This window comes from Myxocyprinus asiaticus, chromosome 22 (assembly GCF_019703515.2).
Source record: "Myxocyprinus asiaticus isolate MX2 ecotype Aquarium Trade chromosome 22, UBuf_Myxa_2, whole genome shotgun sequence".
Classification (NCBI taxonomy): domain Eukaryota; kingdom Metazoa; phylum Chordata; class Actinopteri; order Cypriniformes; family Catostomidae; genus Myxocyprinus; species Myxocyprinus asiaticus.
In genome coordinates, this window is record NC_059365.1 from 38036532 (window position 1) to 38061259 (window position 24728).

Genomic DNA, 24728 nt, shown 5'->3' on the forward strand with positions numbered 1-24728 from the left:
TGGTATGAAAAGTGCTGTATTACAAAGTTTTACTAGCATCATAATAGTATTCAAAACAGAATAAAGTGCAACAGGAATTTTTTTATTTTTTTTATTTTTTTAAATGACTGGTTAAGTGCTCATGGAAAAGATGTGTTTTTAGTCGTTTTTTGAAGACAGAGAGTGAGTCAGCTTCACGGATGGAGTTGGGAAGGTCTTTCCACCAACGTGGTACGATGAAGCTGAAAGTCCAGGAAAGTGTTTTGGTGCCTTTTTGTGTTGGTACAACAAGGCGACGTTCCTTAGCCGACCGCAGGCTTCTAGTGGGCGCGTAGCTCTGCATAAATGATTTTAGGTATGCTGAAGCAGATCCAGTGACTGTTCTGTATGCCAGAATCAGAGCCTTGAATTTGATACGTGCATCAACCGGCAACCAGTGGAGAGAGACAAGGAGTGGTGTAACATGTGCTCTCTTTGTTTCATTAAAGACCAGACGTGCTGCTGCATTCTGGATCATTTGGAGGGGTCTAATTGCACATGCAGGGAGGCCTGCAATGAGAGCGTTACAGTAGTCCAGTCTAGTTATGACAAGTGACTGGACAAGCAGTTGTGTGGCATGTTCAGAGAGGAAGGGTCTTATCTTCCTGATATTGTAGAGTGTAAATCTACATGATCTTACGGTCTTTGAGATGTGGTCTGTGAAATTTATTCTGTTGTCAATGGTTACCCCTAGATTTCTGACTTATTTGGAAGGCGTTACTGTAGTTGCACCCAGCTGCACGGTGATGTTGTGTTCAACATCAGGGTTGGCTGAAAAGACAAGGAGTTCAGTCTTGGCTGGGTTGAGTTGCAGATGGTGCTCCTTCATCCAGGCCGAGATTCAAAGCAGTCACTGTGGTGTCGTTGGGCTAGAAAGACAAGTAGAGTTGCGTGTCATCAGCATAGCAGTGGTAAGAGAAACCATGTGCCTGAATGATGGGTCCCAGTGATGTTGTGTATATAGAGAAGAGAAGTGGCCCAAGCACTGATCCCTGAGGTACCCCGTAAGTAGCTGATGTGGCTTGGATACCTCACCTCTCCAGGCTACCTTGAAGGACCTACCTGAGGTATAGGAATTAAACCAGTCTAGCACAGTTCCTGTGATGCCCAGCGAGGAGAGGGTAGAGAGTAAGATCTGATGGTTGACTGTGTCAAAGGCTGTAGAAAGGTCCAGCAGAATCAGGACGGATGATCTGGATTCAGCTTTTGCCTGTCTCAGCGACTCAGTGACAGACAGCAGGGCAGTCTCGGTGGAGTGTCCACTTTTGAAGCCTGACTGATTGTCATCCAGCAGCTTGTTCTGTGACAGATAGTTCTGCCTTTATTTTATAGAACAGTTCAAATAATTTTCCAGTTCAATACAAGTTAAGCTCAATCGACAGCATTCGTGGCATAATGTTGATAACCTCAAAAAATAACTTCAACTCTGAGGTCCGTCCTTTTCTTTTAAAAATGTACAGTGAGGGACTTACAATGGAAGTGAATGGGGCCCATTTTTGAAGGGTTTAAAGGCAGAAATGTGAAGCTTATAATTTTATACGTAAATGCACTTACATACATTTTTCTGTTAAAATTTGTGGATTATTTGAACTGTAAAGCTGTTTAAATCATTCAGTCGTTTTAGGGTTTGTTGACATTACATCATCATGGAATCAAAGTCGTAAAATTGGCTATATAACTTTACACAGAAAAGGTTAGTAAGTGATTTTATCACACTAAAATTATGTTAACATGTATAATGTTTATGTCTTGTGGCTATACTTTTGAAACAGTGAGTATTTTAACATTTATGGATTGGCCTCCATTCACTTCCATTGTAAATGCATTACTGTAATCCAGATTTTTGCTTTTTTTAAAGAAAAGGAGGGACGAGTCGAAATTATTTTTTGTGATCAATATTATGCCACAAATGCTGCTGATTGAGCTTAACTTGTATTGAACCCAGAATATTCCTTTAAGTGAGACAGGAAGTTGAGGAAGAGAGAGGGGTTATATTCAGACTCGAACCTGAGTCTATCTGAGCTTTGTCATGAGCATTACCCACTGTAGCAGAGCTCTAACAATGATTTCAGCTGTCCCACAGTTGTAGTGTCAATTCCACCACACCAAAAATGTTGCCCCTAATAAAGTTTTTTCAAAAGTTAGTGTATACTTGTTAACCAAGTGAACAAAAGTGTCAGTGAAGAGCATGATTGAGATGAAATATGAGAAAGTGACGTTTGAAGAAAACAAAGAAAATTCAAGGTAAATATCACTTGTGAGCAGAATATTTTTATTGGCCACCATGTCAAATCTAGCTATAATTTTACCAAATTATGCAAAAAATGTAATTTAATTGTGTGTATTTAGGATAAATAAAATGTGATATTAGCCTAAGCAAGACAAAGTAATCTGACATTTTATTTAATAAAAATATTAAAAATGTCATTTCCAACCGCATTATTTCCAGCACAGAATTCTATTTAACACAATGTGCACATGTGCAGCCTGGTGGGTGTTCTTGTGTGAGGGTGATGGGGGTCGCAGCTCAGTAGGTCTGGACTGTGTCCAGAGAAAGTGTTTTTGGGACCACTAATATAAACAAAGTGGGACAGACGCTTGGGAGTTGTATGTGTGTGTGTGTGTGTGTGTGTGTGTGTGATGGAGGGAGAGAGAGATTAGTTGAATGAGACCGCAGTGATGACTGGAGTCAAACATTTTATCACTGGCATCTCATGATTCAAATACATTCAATTAGCAAGTCAAATTGACCTGTTAGAATTCCATCTATGTACCAGGAAGTAATTACTACAACCGTCAGTGGAGTAAAGATTTTCTCTTAAAGGGAAAATGCAGTTACTTCCTGGTTCCCATTGGACCAGAACTCATGTCTGTGTATCAATAGCACTAGAGAGTAAGGTAAATACATTTGTATTTAGGGTTCAGGTTTGGGTTAGGGGGTAGAGTTAATAAAATATGCATTCCTGTTGACTGTATTACAACTCGCTTTTGGCGCCACTCTGTGGATATTTCAGCTCAACAACACTTCCAGCTTTGGCCACTGGGGGAAGTAGTTCGTATTTCAGTAAGCACAGACCGATTTCAGCAGCAAAACGTTCAAACTCCTTTTGCCGAATTCACAGTGTGATCAGTCTGATATAAAAATCTTTGAGAAATTACAACAGAAGTCAATGATCTTTGTTGTTATAAAAGCAATATCTGCAATATCTTTCATATTGTATAGAAGAGTGAAGATAAGAATGTGTCATTTAAATCAATGGTTCTCAACCCTGTTCCTGGAGGCCCCCCAACACTGCACATCTCCCTTTTCTGACACACCCAATTCAGGTCTTGGAATGAGACTTACATCTCTGCAGAACAAAAATGGGCTTTTCCCAATCAATGGGCTTTTTCAAACCATTAAGATTCCTTACTTTCATTGGATAGTTTAGAAACGCCCCTCCCGGTTTGAAAAAGCTCACAGATTTGAAAACACCCATTACTGTTCCGCAGAGACCTATACTTGCTTGGAGTCTCCACTAACGAGCTGATGACTTGTATAAGGTGTGTTTGATTAGGGAGATATCCAGTGTGTAGTGTTGAAGTGCCTCCAGGGGTGTATACCAGAAAGCAGGTTATGCAACATATCTGGGTAAGTTTACGGATAGGTTAACGGATAACCTCAGCTTTCGGTTCCAAAAACGGAGGTAACTTTCAGGGTATGTTAGTAGCCATAGCAACTTACTCTCTGAACATAACCTGCTCCGGAGTAGGTTATGTTCCAGAGTTAGTTTATTTCAGGTAGATGTTAGTATGTTTCAGAGGCTGTCAGTGCATGCGTGCCCTTTTAATAGCGGCACAGTGGCCGTGAAATTTCAGATTACCACAATATTATACTTTTAAAGCAATATTACGGTAAACTGAAATCTTTACCTCACAAATCTTCTTTACTCCGGCATTTCCAGTCTCTCACCGCAGATTTGTATTTAAAAGTGAACAAACTGTGTACATTGTGCTTTAACTTTTAATGGGAAGGTTTTAATACTGTAATATTTTTTAACGCAGAACACATTGGAAAGTCCCCCTCACTCTTCACTGTGAAGACAGGGCTTTATGTATTTATATTTAGCCCTTCTAATAAATCATTTTTATTCTATAAATTTCATAGAATAAAATTATTATAGCACCCACATTCTATTTAAAGTTCCTTCAGTCAATGAATATTAATGTTATTTATAAAATTACATTCCATAGTATCAATATGTAGGTAATGTCTGCCAATTGAAAGCTTAAGCAATTAATCACTTGTTATTCTTCTTCACTAACTAGATAATATGTGATAATTTCACAGACCACAGATTAGAGATTTTATTTCTTATCACTCCAATTCATGTAGGCTACGGTACATATAAATGCACACATTTCCAGACTTGTACATTATTATCTGAAAATATAAATGAGACATGCTGTCATTTAGAGTCAACCACAGTGCCCTCATTTAGCTGGTGGTCAAGTGATTCAATGAAAAGATGTATCTTTCTGATGCTCAGCCCCCTCTACTCCATCAGAATCTTCCTAACAAGGAAAAGATGAGTTAATTTTCCCTAATGCTGAGATCATGAACATCTATAATGTATAGTCAGACACAAGATCTTCAATTAAAACAACACAATTTCATTCGTACCAAGTTGGTGGAGGCAGATGGACCCTACTGTACATGACGACACAACATGACAAGTTTTAATGCCACATCAAATGAGAAAAGAACACAATGGACATGTAACTCCTATCGCTGTCCACCTCTGTTACAGCAGATCTTCATCTTATAATGCACATGAAAAATTTTCGCTTCCGTACATCTCTGTGACGCGCGCTCATGAGAGGGATGACGTAAACTCGTTGGTAAGGTCACGCGTCACGTGGAGGAGGAGGCAGGAAGCACGTCATTGTTTACAAGAGAAACTTGTGCCGTTCACAAACCAAAACAGTCCAAAACAATTATTATATATAAAAAATAAAAATAAAAACATTTCCAAATATTAATAATACAAAAAAACAATGTAAACAATGACGCGCTTCCTGCCTTACGTCATCCCTCTCATGAGCGCGCGTCACAGAGATGTACGGAAGCGAACATTTGTAGTTAAAAAGTATATAAGTATTGTTTTGATTCTAAAAATAATCAATCGTTTGGGTTCAGAAGAACGGCTGGAGTCGTGTGGATTATTTTGATGCACCCTAAATATGCATTTTGGACCGTCAAAAGATGGAGTACATTCACTTGCATTGTTTAGAGGAGGAGGCCTGAAATGAAATCCTAAAAGTCTTAAATTCTGTTTTGATGAAGAAAGAACTCATCTTGGATGGCCTGAGGGTGAGTAAATTATCAGCAAATTTTCATTTTTGGGTGAACTATTCCTTTAACCTTGCTTTCTGGAATACACCCCAGGAACAGTGATGAGAACCACTGGTTTAAATCGCTAGCTAGACAGTGGTTTAGTAGTCCGTGACCTTTTGTTAACTTTTGTCGAGAAAGAGGAACATTATACAAGCACAATGAATAAATACACTGTGAAGGCTCTTTTTAGACTGCACGCACACTTGCTAAACATCTCTCTGATTTTCAAAGCATTCATACACTTTAGATTAATGGTTAATGAGCTCAGGGCCATTGAAGGAAAGATATTTCTTCACTCCCTTAGCCATTTTATGCTTAGAAATCTTCAGAAATACATTAGGTGAACAGAGAATCCTGTTGATTTCTGGTCTCGAAACAACCTAATCCTAATATGGACTAAATCTTGATTCATGTGTGGCTCCAGTGTGGAAACATGTTGTGTGTGTTAATGTAATTAATTTATGAATGTGATGGAAGTTGTCTGGTTATTTATCTGCTGTGCGATTCTTATTATTATATGTAGTTGAATTTTTAAGTGTCTTTTTGTGTTTTTTTCTAAGGGAGCTGTTCTCCCCTCAATATCAAGAGATATGGTATGATCCAAATGGCATCCGACAGTTTTCCAGACGTTCCAACAGGGTGAGTGGGGAAGCCATTCCAGAAGTGCTCACTATCTTTCATGATAACAATTGAAAATGTAATGTTGAAAAGTTAAATTAGATGGTAATCTAATGATAAATTAAGTGGTCACAGTAAACTAATAGGCTCAAAAGGCTGCTATTTTTGTGATCTTTTTTTTTTCTCCTCTTTTCTCCCCAATTTGGAATGCCCAATTCCCAATGCGCTCTAAGTCCTCGTGGTGGCGTAGTGACTCGCCTCAATCCGGGTGGCGGAGGATGAATGTCAGTTGCCTCCGCATCTGAGACCGTCAATCTGCGCATTTTACCACGTGGCTTGTTGAGCGCATTACCGCGGAGACCTAGTGCGTGTGGAGGCTTCACTATATTCTCCGCGGCATCAACGCACAACTCGCCACGCGCCCCACCGAGAGCGAGAACCACATTATAGCGACCATGAGGAGGTTACCCCATGTGACTCTACCCACCCTAGCAACTGGGCCAATTTGGTTTCTTAGGAGACCTGGCTGGAGTCACTCAGCACGCACTGGATTCGAACACGCGACTCCAGGGGTGGTAGTCAGCATCAATACTCGCTGAGCTACCAAGGCCCCCTAGACAGTATATGTGTGATCTTAATGTTTTGAGAGTAACTCTAGATTAGATACAGAAATTCCAAAAAGATATCCATTTTGCATTATCTCTGCTTGAATTTTTCTTTTTTTTTTTTTTTGTAATTCAGGGTGAGTTTCAAAAATTCACAATATTCTGCTGTCTTGGTTGCAGGATCACTGTTATTATCATGGGACAGTCAGAGGGATTCAGGGGTCCAGTGTGGTCCTCAGCACCTGTGCAGGACTCAGGTATCAACCTTACTAGATATGCATGTAGCCTGTGAAAGCTTTGATTTATCTTGTAGTTATAAAAAAACCTGTTAAATACATGATTGTAATGTAAAATGTGTTTACATCAGTTCTAAATATACGCACCACACTGCTAAAAAACAATAAAATGGTAAACAACCTACTGTACAGTTATGCTAATGAACAATATTAAATGGCCGTCAATGGAGAAAGATGCTTTTTGGAACCAGTTGGTAAAGTTAGCTTATCTATCAGTACGCGCTAACTGGGCCATGCTTACCACCCAAACCTTGACCTCTTGGACAAAGTCATCTTTAGTTCCAGTTTCTTAATCTGTCATTCTTAGAAACTCCAGATTTAGTGACATGATGTTCATGTTGCATGTCAGCAGGCGGTTCTTGCCACAGCACCCAGGAAATGAGTTCATTGAGTTCATTATAACAGCATGTCTGGGTCTCTGAGTGGGCTGAGAGTAGATGTATAGAGTCCTGTTCAGAGATCAGACTCCTGCAGAGACTCAGTTTCCTGTCTAAGACAAGAGAATAAAATGCACGCATTGACTGATAGCACAGTATTCTTGATGTCTGCCAAAAAGAGCAATGGATATTTTGAAGCCAACACAGCTTGACTGAGTGGGGATTTGATTAGAGAAGGGGAAATATCAGACATCTAGCCAAAACGTTAGTATTTTATACAGTGTATATGCACACACACATATCAATCCAAATGTTTTTCACAGCTGCTGCATACAATTTCATTAAAAGTAAAGAAAGAAACATTGTCTGTGGTAGTGGGTGTGTTTGTTAGTTAAAGCTGAAGGGTTTAATTGTTGCACCACTAGTGACACCAAACGGAATTGCAAAAATAATGATTATCAATTAGATTTTCCGAATACTCCAAGAAGGGTCTGTCTGCATCCTGCAAGACTAGTACAAGACATGCCCACTACAAGTTACACCCCCCTTCAAATAACCAGCAAAATGCTTGAGTCTTGCAACAGATGGATGTCACGTTCATACGTAAATTATTAAAATGATTAAATACAGCAATTTAAAAGTTCTATTAAATACAATCATACCGCCGTATCACAAGGTGGCGACCATGAGAGGAGAAGAAGCTAATGGTATGCTAAGCTAATAGGTTAACCAGATAGCTTGTGAGCTAACTTGAGAAAACACAGAAGAGAAATGTTTAATTTCACCATTTATAACTTCGATTTAATAAAGTTATATGTGACATATAATTTAAAAGTTATTCTTTGTTATTTTTACATTGTTAAGACAACATGAATCATACAGTGACTGCATAGGATTTGAAAAGTTTTTCGGCCAATAGAATCACTTTATAATCCGGGGGGGGGTGTAGTGGGTGTTTCTTGTCGTCTTGCGGGATACAGACAGATACCCTTGAATGCTACTCCCATCTTCCATTGGGCGGATTGGGGCCTGCACCCATGGGGCTGTGGTGTCATTTTTGCATCATTGCCAGTATGGTGTACCGGCTCAAAAACGGCTCAGTTGACTGAGCAGCCTCATCATCTCCCCTGCATTGAGTCAGGATTGCCCAAGAATTTAAATTCAGTGATTAAAAATATTTATTTTCTGTACATTCCCTTGTGCAGTGGTTTATTTCCTTTGTGCTTTACATTTTTGTGTACCCCTGGGCCACTATAGATTTGAGGTCATTTGCAGCATCATGTTTTTTAAAGCTATGTTTATGTGGTTACGCCAAATAAAAATAAAAAAGAGGTTGGTAGCTAGCTAGTTGAGAAGAACATCGTTAAGAATGGACATTAAATACAAATCTAAAAGCGGGGCCTTAAAAAGGAAAGAGAGGGTGGAGAAGTTAACCGAGACACAAAACCTACCCAAAATTGTCAGTTTGTTGTGTTGTCCACGCCCGAGTGACACTGATGTCAAAGGTGTGAGTGATGTTTTGTCAGCTAAAATTAACAGTTGCAGCACTTCAGATGAGAACAAAAATTTAGTAGACAACAATTGATTGCATTCCGTGCATCATTTAAAAGACAAATCTCTGAGATGACAACAGTTCAAGATCTAGCCATATTGTCGATAACCAACAATCCTGGTCTAATGGTTGAAAGAACAACAGTATCGCATCTAGCTTCAATGACATCTGTATTGTTTTGTTTCACTTTCTTACCATCCCTGTCACTGTGGCTTCAGCGGAGTGCTCATTTTCAAAGCTGAAGCAAATAACAATTATTTGAGTAGCACCATGGGTCATGGCAGACTCTCGGCACTCGGAGATGATAATTTGAGAATATAAGAAGCCGCTCATTTTATTGTCATTTGTTTCATTGAATATTTAGTCCTTTCAGATGGAAAACATATAAATGATGCGATCCAAAGTGCATTTGAACAGTGGTGAAACACTTTCTTATGATGTGTTACATTCATACGAGCAGAAAGAGAAGTAAGTTTCAAGTAAGTTTGGAGCAGAAGAAATAGAAATAAACCTTGTGTAAATTGTCAGCTTTACGCTAAGCTAAAATGCTATTTCTAGCCATTTTACATGCACATGTTACCAGGCACGATCATATTTTTTATCAATAAAATTCACGTTGGATCATAATTTCTTTTTTTCTAGTAAGACCTTTGATATTAGGGCAAAAATCGTATTCTTGATAATAATTTTTGTATTGTTTTCCTGTAAAAATATCTAAAAATCCTTAAAACAAGATCAATTTGATTTATCTTGTTTTAGAAACAACACTGCATAAGATATTTGGGTTTTTCAGAGAATGTATTTTTAACATGTGTATTTTGTCTTATTGTACTGGCAGAGTTTTTATAGTCAAAACAAGTGAAAAAAATCTACCAGTGCTGAAGAAGTAATCCAAAGTATTTAGAATACGTTACTGACCTTGAGTAATCTAATGGAATATGTTACAAATTACATTTTACAGCATGTATTCTGTAATCTGTAGTGGAATACATTTCAAAAGTAACCCTCTCAACCCTGTATATATATATATATATATATATATATATATATATATATATATATATATATATATATATATATATATATATATATAGCATAGTCTAGAGACAGAAAACATTCATCTACTATACTAATAGCCTATTACTGATACAGTATTACTTTACGAGATAATAGGCCGATTGCGAAACATTGCATTTGGTATTGCGTCTTCCTGCAATATGTAACTACAATGACGCCAATCCGTGCCACTTGTTTCTGCTGGAGATTTTGGGGCCCGCTACAAAATCTCTGCATAAGGGCCCGAGGGTTAATTGCTATGCCACTGCTAAAAATGGCTTGTTTATAGTTGTCTTTGCATAGTACGCTGGGAAAGAAGAAAGTATTTTAGCATTACACACTTCAGCTTTAATCTTAATATTTAATTTTGTCTTATTTTTGTGCTGTGCAATCTGTGTATGTTTTGTATTTTTGCAGTGCATGCATTTTCATTAAGAGTTGGGCGTCAGCGCACATCTGTGAAGTGTTGTATGTGTATGAAGGATTGTGTGTTTGGGGAAAACTGGATATCCAGGAAGCAAGGAAATGTGCTTTTGCTTAAATAGCCCAGTTCAGCATAAACACGACTTGGCTATCAATTCAGCTTTATTCCCCTCTTTCTTCACCCTCCCATCCGGGATAAAGATCATTTTGTGTAGTGACGGTCCATGTATTGCACTCTGCTTCCCATGCAAATCCAGCTGAGAGTTTTCCATCCTGTCTGTCCATTTAAATGCTCATTATCCTGTTTATCCCCTTTAAAGGGGTCAGATCATGAGGAATCAAATTTTCCTTGATTTTTCAAGATAAAATTGCTTGAAGTACTATGAAAATGTACTATAAATTTCAGTCCCAAAAAGAACATTTATTGAAACTAAGCTGCAAAACGGCTCATGCCAATGTGCCTTGTGTGTAGCATCTACTGCTCTGCATATACTACTGAAGTATCCCATTGTTCGAAACAAGTGGCTGGAGTTTATTTTTAACAAGGTCCCTGACCATTTAATTCTGATTTTAACAGCTTGTGTGGCACATTTCAGCACGGATTGTTTTGTGATTCTGTCACAATGTAATGCAGGCCTTGCAAAGATACTGTTAATGAAGTATGGGACAGTTAAAAAATGCATTGCATTTAACAGCAAACCGGCAGCTCATGTGTGAGCACTGGAGCATTCATCCCCTGTTTATTTAGAAAAATTAACATTTAGCGGAAGTGAATGGGGCCAATCCATAAACATATAAATGTACACAGTATCAAAAGTTATTTTTATTTTAAAGTTTCAGGGAGAGGGTGAAAAATGGTCATGAAAAACTAAAATATGAAAATATTGTCAGCATTATGAGTGGACCTCAAGGAAAAATAATTAAATGATATATATATTTTTTTTTCAATATGGCCTCTTTAATACTGAATCTCTATGTTCAAATATCCTTGTTTTTGACATGTTTTCTTTTCCCAGGGGCTTGATAACACTCAACAACAGCTTGAGCTACATGATCGAACCGCTAGCTAACCAAACACACTCTCAGGGACATGCTGTGTACAACGCTCAAAGCCTGAAACTGCCAGTGGGCACCTGCGGACATCTCCATGGAGACGGGAATCACACGGAAAGCCTTCAAGAGCTGATTGATGTAATGGCATGGCCTCAGCGAATCAGTAGGGTGAGATCATAGAAAACATGGGATTGCTGTACAACAACCCCTGACCTGAATCCAAAAGAGACATCCTGTTGGATCAGTGTATGTTTATTGTGAATGGGCTAACTGTCCAACTTTTGGTTGCTGGGCGGTTCAGAAAAGTCCCAATATACAGTGGCCCCATAAAGTATTTGGACACCTAAGCTGCACCTAAAAATGCATGCATGTCATTGCATTAGATATGCATGTCATTGCATACTTTACCAACTTCTCTTTTCTGTCCATTTTGCAATAACCAAGCAGTTTCAAGGTGATTTGTAGTGGATGTTTGAAGTCAGTTCACACAGGTTGTTTAATCAAACTTGTCATTTAAATAAATGAGAAAAGCTGAGTAAAGTGATACAAAACCAAGGACATTTTGTTCTTTGCAATAGCATAAATGAATAGACTGTCTGTCCCCAACTGAAGACACAGGATGTACACCAGTCTCTATTAGACGTGTCTCACATCTAAAATCGCATTTGGAGGCAGTGACTCAGCACTGCTTTTGTGCTACATCAAATCTAGTTTATTTTCATCTCTATCTCGTCCTATCTCTCTGCAGGAAAGAAGGGATGTCAGCAGTAGCATGAAATATGTGGAGCTGATGGTGGTGGCTGACCATGCAGAGGTAAAATCACTCAGTCATTTTTGTTTTTGTTGCAATGACAGTTAACAGTGTAGATTTAGCATTAGGTAAGCGCAGAAGTTCTCAGTAACTGATGCCATGTAGAAATGCATCCAATTACAGGAGATTATTGAGTAATATTCGACCCTCCATGTGATCTAAACATGGCGGCACTCGTAAATGTGCACACAACACCAGGTAGAATACAGCAGCTTTTTGGATGCTTTTTTGAATAACATCATCTGCTAATTTTGTGTGAACAATTTTGTGTGAACAAATTTCAGCTGCAATAACTGACAGGCCTAGAGCTATGTTCAATTTGACAGCGTATACTGCCTTTTTGATGACTCACCCCATGATACCTCTGCAGATTATGGCTTATTTCCTGTCTTGAATCAGAAGAGCTCTAATAGAGTATTCTTATGTGACACAAAAATAATTTCAACACCTTTAAGGTCAAAGACTAACAATGACAGACTTTGTGTCTCTTGTGCAGTTTGTGAAACACGGTCGGGACCTTGAAAGGACCAAAACTAAGCTGCTTGAAGCAGCCAACTTTGTGGATAAGGTGAGAGAGCTGTGAGTTGTACTGTTAGACACATTATCTTTGAAATTCTATATCCGTAAGTGGACTCTAAGCGTATTTTCAGACCTGGATGTAGTTTGATTTGTTCTAAAACTGGCTAAAATTGTTAAAATGTTGTATTTTATAGTGTGGTTCGGTTCGCTTTCTCAAGGCAACATTTCAAGACGAATCAAAAATGTGGGTGCGTCTCAATCAGCTCCCTAGCTCCCTATGTCATGAATCAGCAGTCTATATCTTAAACATGAATTCGGACACTGGCAAGGGTGTTCATCCACTGAACATTGGGACACTTATGACTCAATCACCTGCAACACAATCACGAGGTCGAATTTTCACGTTTCGATTGAGACAGCCCTAAAAATGTCTGACTCTCTGATCAGTACCATGAGTACTGAACTAGGGAGCTGATTGAGACGCAACCTTTAAACAAAACGTCGCTGCATGGTACTACAGAATGCTCCAAACGAGCCAGGTGTGAAAACAGCCTAATATTCTCTATTGTGTGATCTGATGTTTCCAGTATTATAAAACACTGAACATCCGTGTTGCCCTGATCTGGTTGGAGATCTGGAATGATAACGATAAGATCAGTGTTTCCGACAACCCCTACAGCACTCTGGGTGCGTTTCTGGACTGGAGGAGGAAACAGCTGCCACAGCTGCCCAATGACAATGCTCAGCTTGTAACGTAAGTCCCACTCTATGTCCATTTTTTATTTATTTGGCAAGTAGTCTTGTAATAAGATGGATAATGAGTAGTCAGATGATCATTAATTACAAAATAAACACCAACGGAACTCTAATTTTAATGCAAATGTCTTTCAAGTTCAGCACATTTCACCAGGGTTAGGGTTAGGGTTTAGGGTTAGCGCCATGAAGATACAAATCAACCCTTTGCTTCACTTGCGCTTGGGGGGGCATAAGGGTGGCACAGCCCACCCCAGTACTCCCCTAGATTCAGTCCTGTTATATATATACATTTAGCTGAAGATCCTAGAGCAGGGGTACTCAATTTTTATTTGGTTATGGCCCCTTTGAAACTAGAAAAGCTTTTGCAATGATATATAATTATGAAAAAAAAAATATATATATATGTTCAAGTTTTCTTGGTTTTAATAAAAAAATAAATAAAATAAAAAAATCTGCATTTTCTTTCATGTCACTCTTTCTTTTGAATAACGAAAAGTGTTATTTAAAAAATACAGTGAAAACTGCATGCATTCTTTCAGTTTTCACTGTTTTGCTGAATAAAGAAAAAAAAAGCTGACAGGTCCACACAAAACACTGAAAAACATGCTATATCTTCGTTACTTAAAGGTGCACTCGGTAAGTTTTTTTTCATGTCGTCTTAGACTTACACTGACACCTAGTGGTTTGGATGCAGCATCATTCAAACGCAATAGTTTTTAGTTACAGATGGCAATGTAAAAATTCACAATTCACAGTCAGCCATGATTACTTCAATCAATGAGTGAAAGTGTCAAATAACAGGATGGATACTGAGATTAAACGAGTAGTATTTGGCTGGTCATGTGATTCTAACATGGCAGCCCCCATGTGCGGACCGTCTCCATAAAACAGCTTTTATAAGGTTTCTGATATGACTGGATGTGATTTAATGATTTTATACATGTTTCAAATTTATAATTCATTTCTAAGGAGTACAGCTTTTTTAATGAGGAAAAAATTACTGAGAGCACCTTTAAGTGCGTAGGCATAATAAATAAATTAAAAAAAAAATGCAAGGAAGGGAAAAGCTTGCACACGATGTCCATAGAAAGAATCTTAAAGACAATTTATTCAGAGGCCAAAAAGTGCCAAAGTGTTCAGATTAATTTAAAAAAAAAAAAAATAACCTAAAAAAATTAAATAAATACAAATTCTGACAAAATTTACTCTCAAGTCATTCCAAACTAATATTACTTTTTTCATGTGACTTTATTTAAAACAAAGGTGAGGGTTGAGAGAATGGTGATTGTGAATTTCAAACTCCAAAAGCACATAAAATTGTCCATATCACTCAAGCATTATATTTCAAGTATATTTCAACTATTTCAGTCTTCCGAGCCTCCCTTACAATACCTCCCGTGCCCTACACTAAAAATTCAAAATTTTTCTAGTCAGTATGGTTTAATCGGAACACGCTTAAAACAGTAGAGATGATTGTGGACTTTAGGAGCACCCCAGCATCGACCCCGCTCACCATTCTGAACAGCACTGTGGCATCAGTGGAGTCATTCAGGTTCCTGGGCACTACCATCTCACAGGACCTGAAGTGGGAGACACACATTGACTCCATTGTGAAAAAGGCCCAGCAGAGGTTGTACTTCCTTCGCCAGCTGAGGAAGTTCAACCTGCCACAGGCGCTGCTGATACAGTTTTACTCAGCAGTCATTGAGTCTGTCCTCTGCACTTCAATAACTGACTGGTTTGGTGCAGCTACAAAATCAGACATCAGAAGACTACAAAGGACAGTTCGGACTGCTGAGAGGATTGGCACTCCTCTACCCACACTGCTAGAACTGTACACATCCAGAGTGACGAAAAAGGCTGGTAAAATCACTCTTGACCCCATTCACCCAGCCCAATTCCTTTTTGAACTGTTGCCCTCAGAGCATTGAGCACCAGAACCATTAGGCACAGGAACAGTTTTTTCCCTAGCTATAAAGCTCATTCTGATTCTGATTAATTTGGTTTTGCCATGGTTTTATTGGTAGTAAAACAGCAGTCTGTATTTTGTTTATAGGGGCGTGTCATTTCAGGGCACCATCATTGGTCTGGCACCCCTAAAAGCCATGTGTTCTGAATACCAGTCAGGTGGAGTCAATTCGGTAAAAATACCTACCGCATTATTCCATTGGGTTTTTATTGGCCTGTGTATCTGTGTATTAGATTCAATCCCTATCTCTCTGTAGGACCACTCTGACAATGCTGTTGGTGTTGCTGCTACTATGGCTCATGAGATGGGGCATAACTTCGGTATGAGTCATGACAGTCCAGGCTGCTGTCTCGCCCAACCTGATGATGGAGGCTGCATCATGGCTGCTGCCACAGGGTTAGTTGAATGAAAGGATGCTTGGATTTTACCTAACAAAAAGTGGGTAGAACTTGGTATAGAAAGCCCTTGTACTTAAAGTCAACATAAAGTAAAAACTGACACTGTTTAATTTTTTAATACACATTCCTGTTCTTAGCACAAAGTTATTTTCATTAAGAGACAATGAAGAATTACTAAACTGTAAGAAATGTAGGCTACCATACATAATTCTCTTGAGGTCTGTAACTTTTTATTAGCTGCTTTATTTTGTTGTTGGAGGTACTGAATGGGCAGTGCTGGGCAGAGATGACTTCATGCCGAGAATGAAAGAGCCAATAAAATTCTAAAGCTCTAAAAACACTCCATTTTATTCAGGAAACACATTCGTTAGCATCTGCTGTATTACTCTTTTTCACAGGCATCCGTTCCCTCGTGTCTTTAACCCCTGCAATGAGAAGGAGCTGAAGCGCTACCTGAGCGCGGGCGGGGGGAAGTGTCTGTTCAACCCTCCCAACACCAAGGTCATGTACGGAGGCCATCGCTGTGGAAACGGATACCTGGAGGAAGGAGAAGAGTGTGACTGTGGAGATGTTGAGGTCTGGAGAGACTTTTATTACTTCCTCTCACTCGCTTTCTCCCACGTTTTTATTCCAAGTGGTCTTTCATGCTCACATTTTCCCTGTTTCTGTTTCCATACAAAGGAGTGTTCAAGTCCCTGCTGTAATGCCAACAACTGCACGCTGAAGATCGGAGCCGAGTGTGCACATGGAGTCTGCTGTCATGAGTGCAAGGTGACTTCCTGCCAAACTCCTCTACCAAACCGCTGCACCATTTTAATGTTTTAATGCTGTGTCGGCAAAATCTGAAGTTTAAATTTTTTTTAATGTGGCCACCACTTTGGTTACTTTCTCCAGTTATAATTTAGTTTTACATGAACATTTCCAACCTCTCTCTGACCCTTAAAATGAAAGGAATATTCCGGGTTCATTACAAGTTAAGCTCAATCGACAGCATTTGTGGCATAATATTGATTACCACAAAAATACATTTTGAATTGACCCCCCTTCTCTTTAAAAAAAAAAGCAAAAATGGAGGTTACAGTGAGTCACTTACAATGGGAGTGAATTAGGCCAGTTTATGGAGGGTTTAAAGACAGAAATGTAAAGCTTATAATTTTATAAAAGCACTTGCATTAATTCTTCTGTTAAAATTCATGTGTTATTTTTTAGCTGTAAAGTTGTTTAAATCGTAATTTTTACAGTAATTTTAGGGTTTGTTGACATTACATCATCATGGCAACGAAGTCATAACATTTTCTATACATTTACACAGAAAAGTAAGTGATTTTATCACACTAAAATCATGTTTACACGCATATTCTTTATGTCTTTTGTGGCTATACTTTTGAAATAATGAGTATTTTAACGTTTACGAATTGGCCTCTATTCACTTCCCACTGGAACACAGATTTTTGCTTTTTTAAAGAAAATAATTCGAAATAATTTTTTGTGGTGATCAATATTATGCCACAAATGCTGTCGATAGAGCTTAACTTGTACTGAACTCAGAATATTCCTTTAACATGATTTTAGTATGATAAAATCGCTTACTAACATTTTCTGTGTAAAGTTATGTCCAATTTTACTATTTCATTGCCATGATGACATAATGCTAAAAACTCTGTATTCCCACAAAAATTTGGATTAAAACAACTTACAGCATGTTTAAACTCACATTTCAGTCTTTAAACCCTCCAAAAATTGGCCCCATTCACTTCCATTGTAAGTCCCTCACTGTAAACACGATTTATGCTTTTTTTTTTAAAGAAAAAAAGGTCGAAATAAATTTTTGTGGTAATCAATATTATGCCACAAATGCTGTTTGTTGAGCTTAACTTGAAACCAAAATATTTAACCCAGAATATTCCTTTAATAGTTTGATCTTTTTCTTCTTTCAATCTGCTTATCCCTAACCAGCTGAAGAATCCGGGAGTGATGTGTCGTCCACCATCAGGCTCTTGTGACCTGCCTGAATTCTGTGATGGCAAATCAGAGTCGTGTCCTGCTAACTTTTACCTGGTGGATGGCAGCAGCTGTGCAGGAGACAAAGCCTACTGTTACACGGGCATGTGCCTGACACTGGAGCAACAGTGCCTCTCTCTCTGGGGCAAAGGTAAGGTCTTATCTAAACAGAAGTGTAAAGAGTGTTATGGCTCAAAGTCACACTTTTTGCAGAAAATTGTTCTTTAAAAAGTTTTGAGGTCTGTTGTAATAACAACTTTAAAAATCAAGTCACATGAGTCCCTATAACATCCCATATAACAACTTTTTCATGTTCAATGCAATGGGAAAGCGTCTACTTTGTGTTTGTAAAATCTCCAGATTTAAAGGTTTAAATTTAAAGTGACACCCTAAAACCAAGTTCAGCCGACAACCCCTCCCACTCTCACCCCCACCCTTAGGGTTCCGCCACATCAAAAATCCCAATAAACCCTGCTAACAACTGGCCAGAACACCGTAGCCACCAGCTTAAACATACTAGAAATGCTTAGAAACATGCTAAAACATGAAAACAATGCCTAGCTTCACGCTAAAACACGCTAGCAAAACCTAGCAAAATGCTAGCAATGCCTTGCTACATGCTGTAACCTGCTAGCAACATCTAGCAAAATGCTAGCAGTAGCTACATGTTAAAACATGCTAGCAATGCCTAGCAACATCTATTTATCTATCTCACTTTTCATTTAGCTAGCTGGTTGTTTGTTTTACTGTAATGTCTGTAACCATCAAACTTTTAGCCACTTTAAACTCGCAGGCTTTCAAGCCAACATCAGAGTTTGCATCTAGAAACTTTAACTATTTAGTTATCTTGTTTATTTTGCACCTTTTGCCATTTTACAGGCAGGTATTGTGAGAAAAGAGACAGGAAATAATAGAAAGATGGAGAAGTACCAGATTTAGTACTTCAGACTAAGGAGAAGTACCAGATTTAGTACAATGTGTTTTAGTGCCAACATTATCCTAATTTTGTTTTTGTGTTTATACCATTTAATTGTCTTAAATTATGTAATTATGAAGAATATAGACTAGTGGAGTCCTCAAAATTGATTATGATTTCATATTTTTTGGGTGCTTTCACATTTCTCAGTGGTATACTGTTTACTGTAGTACATCATACAGAGGAGATACTGTGCTTGGCTGTAATATTAGTATCTGAATGTGATGCCATCTGCTGCTCTCTCTGGCAACCAGTGAAAGCCCTTGTGCCCAGCTGAGATATAATAAAGTGCATGTTTGAGACATGATTGATGCCTCATTTGTGTCCATTCTATTCTACATTATTCTATTCTATTCTCAGATGCCCGCCCTGCTCCTGGTCTTTGCTTTACTAAAGTAAATGAAGCAGGTGATTCTTTTGGAAACTGTGGCAAAGACCTGATGGGGAAATACAGAAGCTGCACGGAGAGGTGAGATCCATTTACTAAAATCATACAGTCAGGGGCGAATTTACTAAACAGTACTCCTACATCTAAAAACCTACATCTTATTCACATATCACCTGCAGTCTAACTTTACCAGACACTATTTGCACTGACTGGTATAGCACTGCGCCATGCTTGCCATGTCGGCAGCCATATCTGCACACTGGTGGTGGTTGAGGAGAGCTCTTTGAGTGTAGTGTCAGAAAAGTGCTATATAAATGTAACATTCATTCATTCATCCTTTCTATGCAAATAAGGCTCATTATAGAATTTTCTGGTAATTGACATGGTAGCAATAATGCGGCCATAATTTTGTCATCATGTTGTGGAGTGACACATGATGCTGTTGGTTTTCGTTTTAGGAATGCTAAATGTGGAAAGATTCAGTGCCTGAGTGCTGCCAGCAAGCCTATTGAATCCAACGCTGTCTCCATTGACACCAACATCCAGGATGGTCAACAGAAGATCCTGTGCAGAGGGACACATGTGTACAAACTTGGGATGGGTGAGGAGAACCAGGGAGACACTCTAGACCCAGGCCTGGTTCTAACCGGCACCAAATGTGGCGAGAACGCGGTAGGTACTGACCACATACAAAGATTTTGACTCCTCATAACATAAAAATCTTGGTTTTGTGACTTTTAGTCTGTCTATTAGCTTTGAGTCCATACGTTTATAAAATCAACTTTTAGCAGATCTACATATTTAAAATTTACTGTATTTCTTTTCCAAAATGGACCATGACTTATCTACTAGTACATTAGTGCATATAGAAATTGTTTTCCAATAAAATGCCCCCTAGAATGAAAATGTCTGCCTCTTCCCCTAACACTACCTGCCTTTGACTAGTAATTACGAGTAGCAAATCATAGTTTACAGCTGTGATGTTAACTAGGCTATTAGCTATTAAAAGTAAAAAGGACAAGCCCTTCGATATGTCCCAACTTCCTGCTTCAATTGTGTTCTTCTAACAGTTTCTAGGTATTTAAAGTCAATTCTGTATTTGGAGCATTCTTGAGAAACCTTTCCAGTTGGTCCAATTTTTATGCAATTTCCCTCTCACTCTCTCATTTCCATCATTGTCTGTCTGAACAGATTTGTTTTGAAGGGGAATGCCGCAATGCGTCTTTTCTGCAATCAGATGACTGCAATGCCAAATGTCATGGCCATGGGGTAGGTGGGAAACTATATAACATCTCTCTGCATAGAGCTGGCTCACTTTATACATACATGGCCATAGCAGATCGGCCGTCCCAATGCATATACTGTTTACATAATTTCCTCTTAATTTCATGACTCAAATATACCGTCAATGAAAATAATCATATTCTCACTATTTTTATTTTTTTTCACCCAATTTGGAATGCCCAATTCCCAATGAGCTTTTAAGTCCTCGTGGTCGCGTAGTGAATCGCCTTAATCCGGGTGGCGGAGGACGAATCCCAGCTGCCTCCGCGTCTGAGACCGTCAACCCACACATCTTATCACGTGGCTTGTTGAGCGCATTGAGAAATTGGAGGCTTCACGCCATCCACCGCGGCATCCACGCTCAACTCACCACGCGCCCCACTGAGAACGAACCACATTATAGCGACCACGAAGAGGTTACCCCATGTGACTCTACCCTCCCTAGCAACTGGGCCAATTTGGTTGCTTAGGAGACCTGGCTGGAGTCACATATTCTCACAATTAATCATATGGGTTAATAATACTTATGAAGGCATCTAATTCCAATGTGGGTGGGGTCTTGACTATTTCAGCTTGGCTAATTTAAGCAATGATTTAAACAGAAAATTATTTCAGTTCCTTACAAATGTGTGGGTTAATTTGAGTGGGTGAAACTGTGTTTTTTTTAATGCACTAAACATACAGCAGAAAGCTGGTGGATAGAGAGATGGAACAGGGACTCCCTGTTACATATTGTATAAAACTGAGTGTTGCACTTTAAACTTGCACTCAGTAATTTGTTCCTCATTAAAAAAAGTTTAACTCCTAAAGACATGAATTGTAATTTTGCAATATATGCAGGAAATCATGAGCACTCACATTAAAATGAAGACTCCAGTCATATCAGTAACCTTATAAAAGCTGTTTTATTCTACATGGAGAGGGTCCGCACATGGGGGCCGCCATGTTAGAATCACATGACCAGCCGAATACTTCTCGCTTAATCTCAGTAACCGTCCTGTTATTTGACACTTTCACTCATTGATTAAAGTAATCATGACTGACTGTGAATACTACATTTCTACAATGGCATCTGAAACTGAAAACTATTGATTTGAAATGATGCTGCATCCAAGCCACTAGGTGTCAGTGTAAGTCCAAGATGACACAAAGACAAAAGTTACTTTAAGTCTGGCCTATAATTACATGCTTATAGAACCATATTAATGTGTTTACATACTTTATGATGCTCACATTGCAAAGCCATCAAAATAATAATTATTGATGTTCAGAGTCATATACTTGTTCATAACATTTTCATTTTACTTAAAGGGATAGTTCACCCCAAAAATTATTCTCTCATCATTTATTCACCCTCATGCCATCCCAGATCTATATGACTTTCTTTCTTCTACTGAACATAAACCAAGATTTTTAGAAGAATATTTCAGCTCTGTAGGTCCATACAATGCAAGTAAATGGTGGGAAGATCTTTGAAGTTCCAAAAAGCAGCTAAAGGCAGCATAAAGGTATTTAATAGGACTCCAGCCAATGATGACAATGAGTCAATGATGACAGGATTTTCATTTTTGAGTGAACAACCCCTTTTATATATGGGAGAGAACTTTATCTTCTTAACTTTAGCTTTGGTTGAAGTTAACTTAATATAGTATATTTGTGGAATGCATATTTTAATTGTTTTTCACAAAATGTGTTTAGAGTTAAACAATAATTAACATAGAACAGACCCCTGGCTTAAAGGAACAGTTCAGCCGGCAAAACCTTAGCAATGGTACTAAAGTTTGTGTTTTTGTCATCTCTTTCCCTGCAGCTTTGCAATAACAACCACAACTGCCATTGTAACTCAGGCTGGGCACCGCCCTTTTGTGACAGTACAGGTACAGGGGGCAGTGTAGACAGTGGGCCTGTGATCACACACAGTGAGTCAGCTGAAACACAAATGCTACAACATGTAACTGAAGTACTGCTTAACATTTGCCCTTGTACTAATGTTAGTTTTTTGTTCTTATTGCTTGCAGGCAGTCTTTATCTTGTCCTGGTTCTACTCTCACTGTTTTTTCTATTGGCTGTTCTGGCTGTCTGCTGCTGCATCTGCAAACAGAAGATCCGCCCCCTCAAAGGCTCCGCCCTTCCTGCTACTCAAATATGCATCAAGTAATCAAGAAAATTCTCAACTATTTTAAGTGTAAATACGCAACCAGTGGTTCTCAACTGGTTTTTCTTCAGGACCCAGATTTTAAATTGGACATCAAAAGGTGACCCAATGCAGTAACAAAATTGCTTATCATACAAAAGTAAACAAAAATGTCCCTAAAATAAAATGTGAAAAATAAAATTTATTAATATTACCATGAACTGCATAGGACTGAAAATAAGTTTTGTAAACAACATGAGTGTAAATTACAGTCGCTACCGTTTCATGGTTTTTTTTCCCCTTTCAAATTTTGTTCATGGTTTTTGAGGATGAAGCCATGTCATGCCCATGTTCATGTTGGCATCTGCCTAATACTGTTAAAATAACACTGTAGAATTTGATTGGAAGGCATGTGATGTCAACAAAAAATATGGGAAGCATTTTTTCCTCCCTTTTAAAGTTGATAAGTCTATTTATATACTGCCATCCTATCTATGCATGATTATGCAGTTGCATTCTGACATTTGCAATAAGTATTATTTCTTTAATCTGCTGTCTGTGACCTAACCTCTCAGAACAAACCCACAACCTATTTTAGGTCGCAACCCACCACTTGAGAACCACAACTTAAAGTAATCTCAATATGTATGTGTCCTTCTTGGCAGTTCTGATGTCAGCAAATGTGTTATTTTCTTGTTAGTGTTCCAGACTCCCTTGAGTGTAAAAGTCACAGCATAGGTCACGCCAACCCAGTGTTCCAGCCAAAGAAACCTCACGCTGATGAACAGGTGTGAAGTTGTTTTGTTGTCAGCATGTGCTCCCAGTATGTCCATCCAAAAGCACAGTTTCATGCATTATTGTCATCTTGAAAATTACCCACATTTCACCATCCCAGGAATGCACATTTATTCTCCCTGTAGCGAAACACACAAAGAGTGTTGTTGTACTGAATATCGGCACTGCTGTGGTTCAGCTGTTAAGGAAATGCAGGTAATCACATCCTATGTGCTGATATTCAGTACAATGGCGCAGTGAGTTGTGATATCACTTTTATACAACAGTTCTATAAGCAAAAAGTAGGGCTGTCAATTTAACGTGTTAATTTAGTGCAATTAATTTGATAAAAACAAGTTAAAAAATTACTAAATTAATCTTGCCTCCTGACCCGTACTTAAATTCCGTAATAAAAATATGTATTTTCCTAGCAGCAATATAAGCTTGAAGTACATGTAACTTTATGTTATTATGAGCTGCGTCAGCATGGGGCAGTCAGTGCATCTCAACAAACCTCACAAGCAGTGCAGCCACAGAATGAGAGCTGCTCACACAGGACGCTTTCTTGACAGCAGGATGAAGCACAACAGAATGCAGGGATCTCGAGACACAATTTTCATAATTTCAAATACTATTACTTGAACCAGCGGCCTAAAAACATGACGTTCCTGATGCTGAAAACTATTGAGATGCTCCAAAAGTGTCCGACTGACACAAATGATGAAACGATATTGATATTTATCAAGTAAAAACTTATCGATCATAAACTTGAGTACATTTCGTTATTTAGCCTACATAGACGATCGGATAAGGTGCGTGTTGCTAAAAATGCAATAACTTATACACAGAACTAATAAACTGAATCACAGTCATTAAATCAGCTGACTAGGAAGTATTAGCTGGCTAGCGGCTACATAGCCCACTGTCATATGAGGCTAGGTAGCTGGTAGCTAGCAACTAGCTAATCCGGCTAATATGATATCATTGTGTACTGAAAAAACAGCACTGTCAATGCAATACAGCTATCGACTGAACACAACAGCAAATCCAACATCAACACAATTGCTGTTTATTTGTATTTAGTTCAATGGTATGCTAATTTTTAGCATAAAAGAGGTCACACACCTTATGTAGGATTTAATCTCAAACTGAGCATACTTCTTGAACTTTAAATTTAAGGGTAGCTTACCCAGTGGAGTTTACTTGTAAAGAAATAAGTTATGCTTAATTCATTTTTGAGGTCTAACAAACATGTGGAATCGTGATGAATATCGAATATGAAAATAAATATTGTGATAATATTTTTTGCCATATCGCCCAGCCCTACTGACATTATATTTAAA

At 38.5% G+C, this 24728-nt stretch overlaps 1 protein-coding gene across 6 annotated transcripts in view; it reads left to right on the forward strand.

Moving 5' to 3' along the window:
• adam19b (ADAM metallopeptidase domain 19b) overlaps positions 1 to 24728 on the forward strand; it is a 42270-nt gene that overhangs the window by 14173 nt on the left and 3369 nt on the right. For 3 of the 6 annotated variants that reach the window (XM_051649303.1, XM_051649304.1, XM_051649306.1), the window contains exons 4-20: positions 5956 to 6034; positions 6799 to 6875; positions 11339 to 11543; positions 12124 to 12189; positions 12683 to 12754; positions 13293 to 13459; positions 15518 to 15602; positions 15687 to 15826; positions 16227 to 16404; positions 16510 to 16599; positions 17785 to 17980; positions 19166 to 19274; positions 19652 to 19865; positions 20385 to 20462; positions 22288 to 22396; positions 22496 to 22631; positions 23312 to 23399. In XM_051649303.1, coding sequence (XP_051505263.1) covers positions 5956 to 6034; positions 6799 to 6875; positions 11339 to 11543; positions 12124 to 12189; positions 12683 to 12754; positions 13293 to 13459; positions 15518 to 15602; positions 15687 to 15826; positions 16227 to 16404; positions 16510 to 16599; positions 17785 to 17980; positions 19166 to 19274; positions 19652 to 19865; positions 20385 to 20462; positions 22288 to 22396; positions 22496 to 22631; positions 23312 to 23399 — 2089 coding nt within the window. The remainder of the gene's footprint in view (positions 1 to 5955; positions 6035 to 6798; positions 6876 to 11338; positions 11544 to 12123; positions 12190 to 12682; positions 12755 to 13292; positions 13460 to 15517; positions 15603 to 15686; positions 15827 to 16226; positions 16405 to 16509; positions 16600 to 17784; positions 17981 to 19165; positions 19275 to 19651; positions 19866 to 20384; positions 20463 to 22287; positions 22397 to 22495; positions 22632 to 23311; positions 23400 to 24728) is intronic. The other 3 variants (XR_007892468.1, XR_007892469.1, XM_051649305.1) reach the window with 2 other exon arrangements.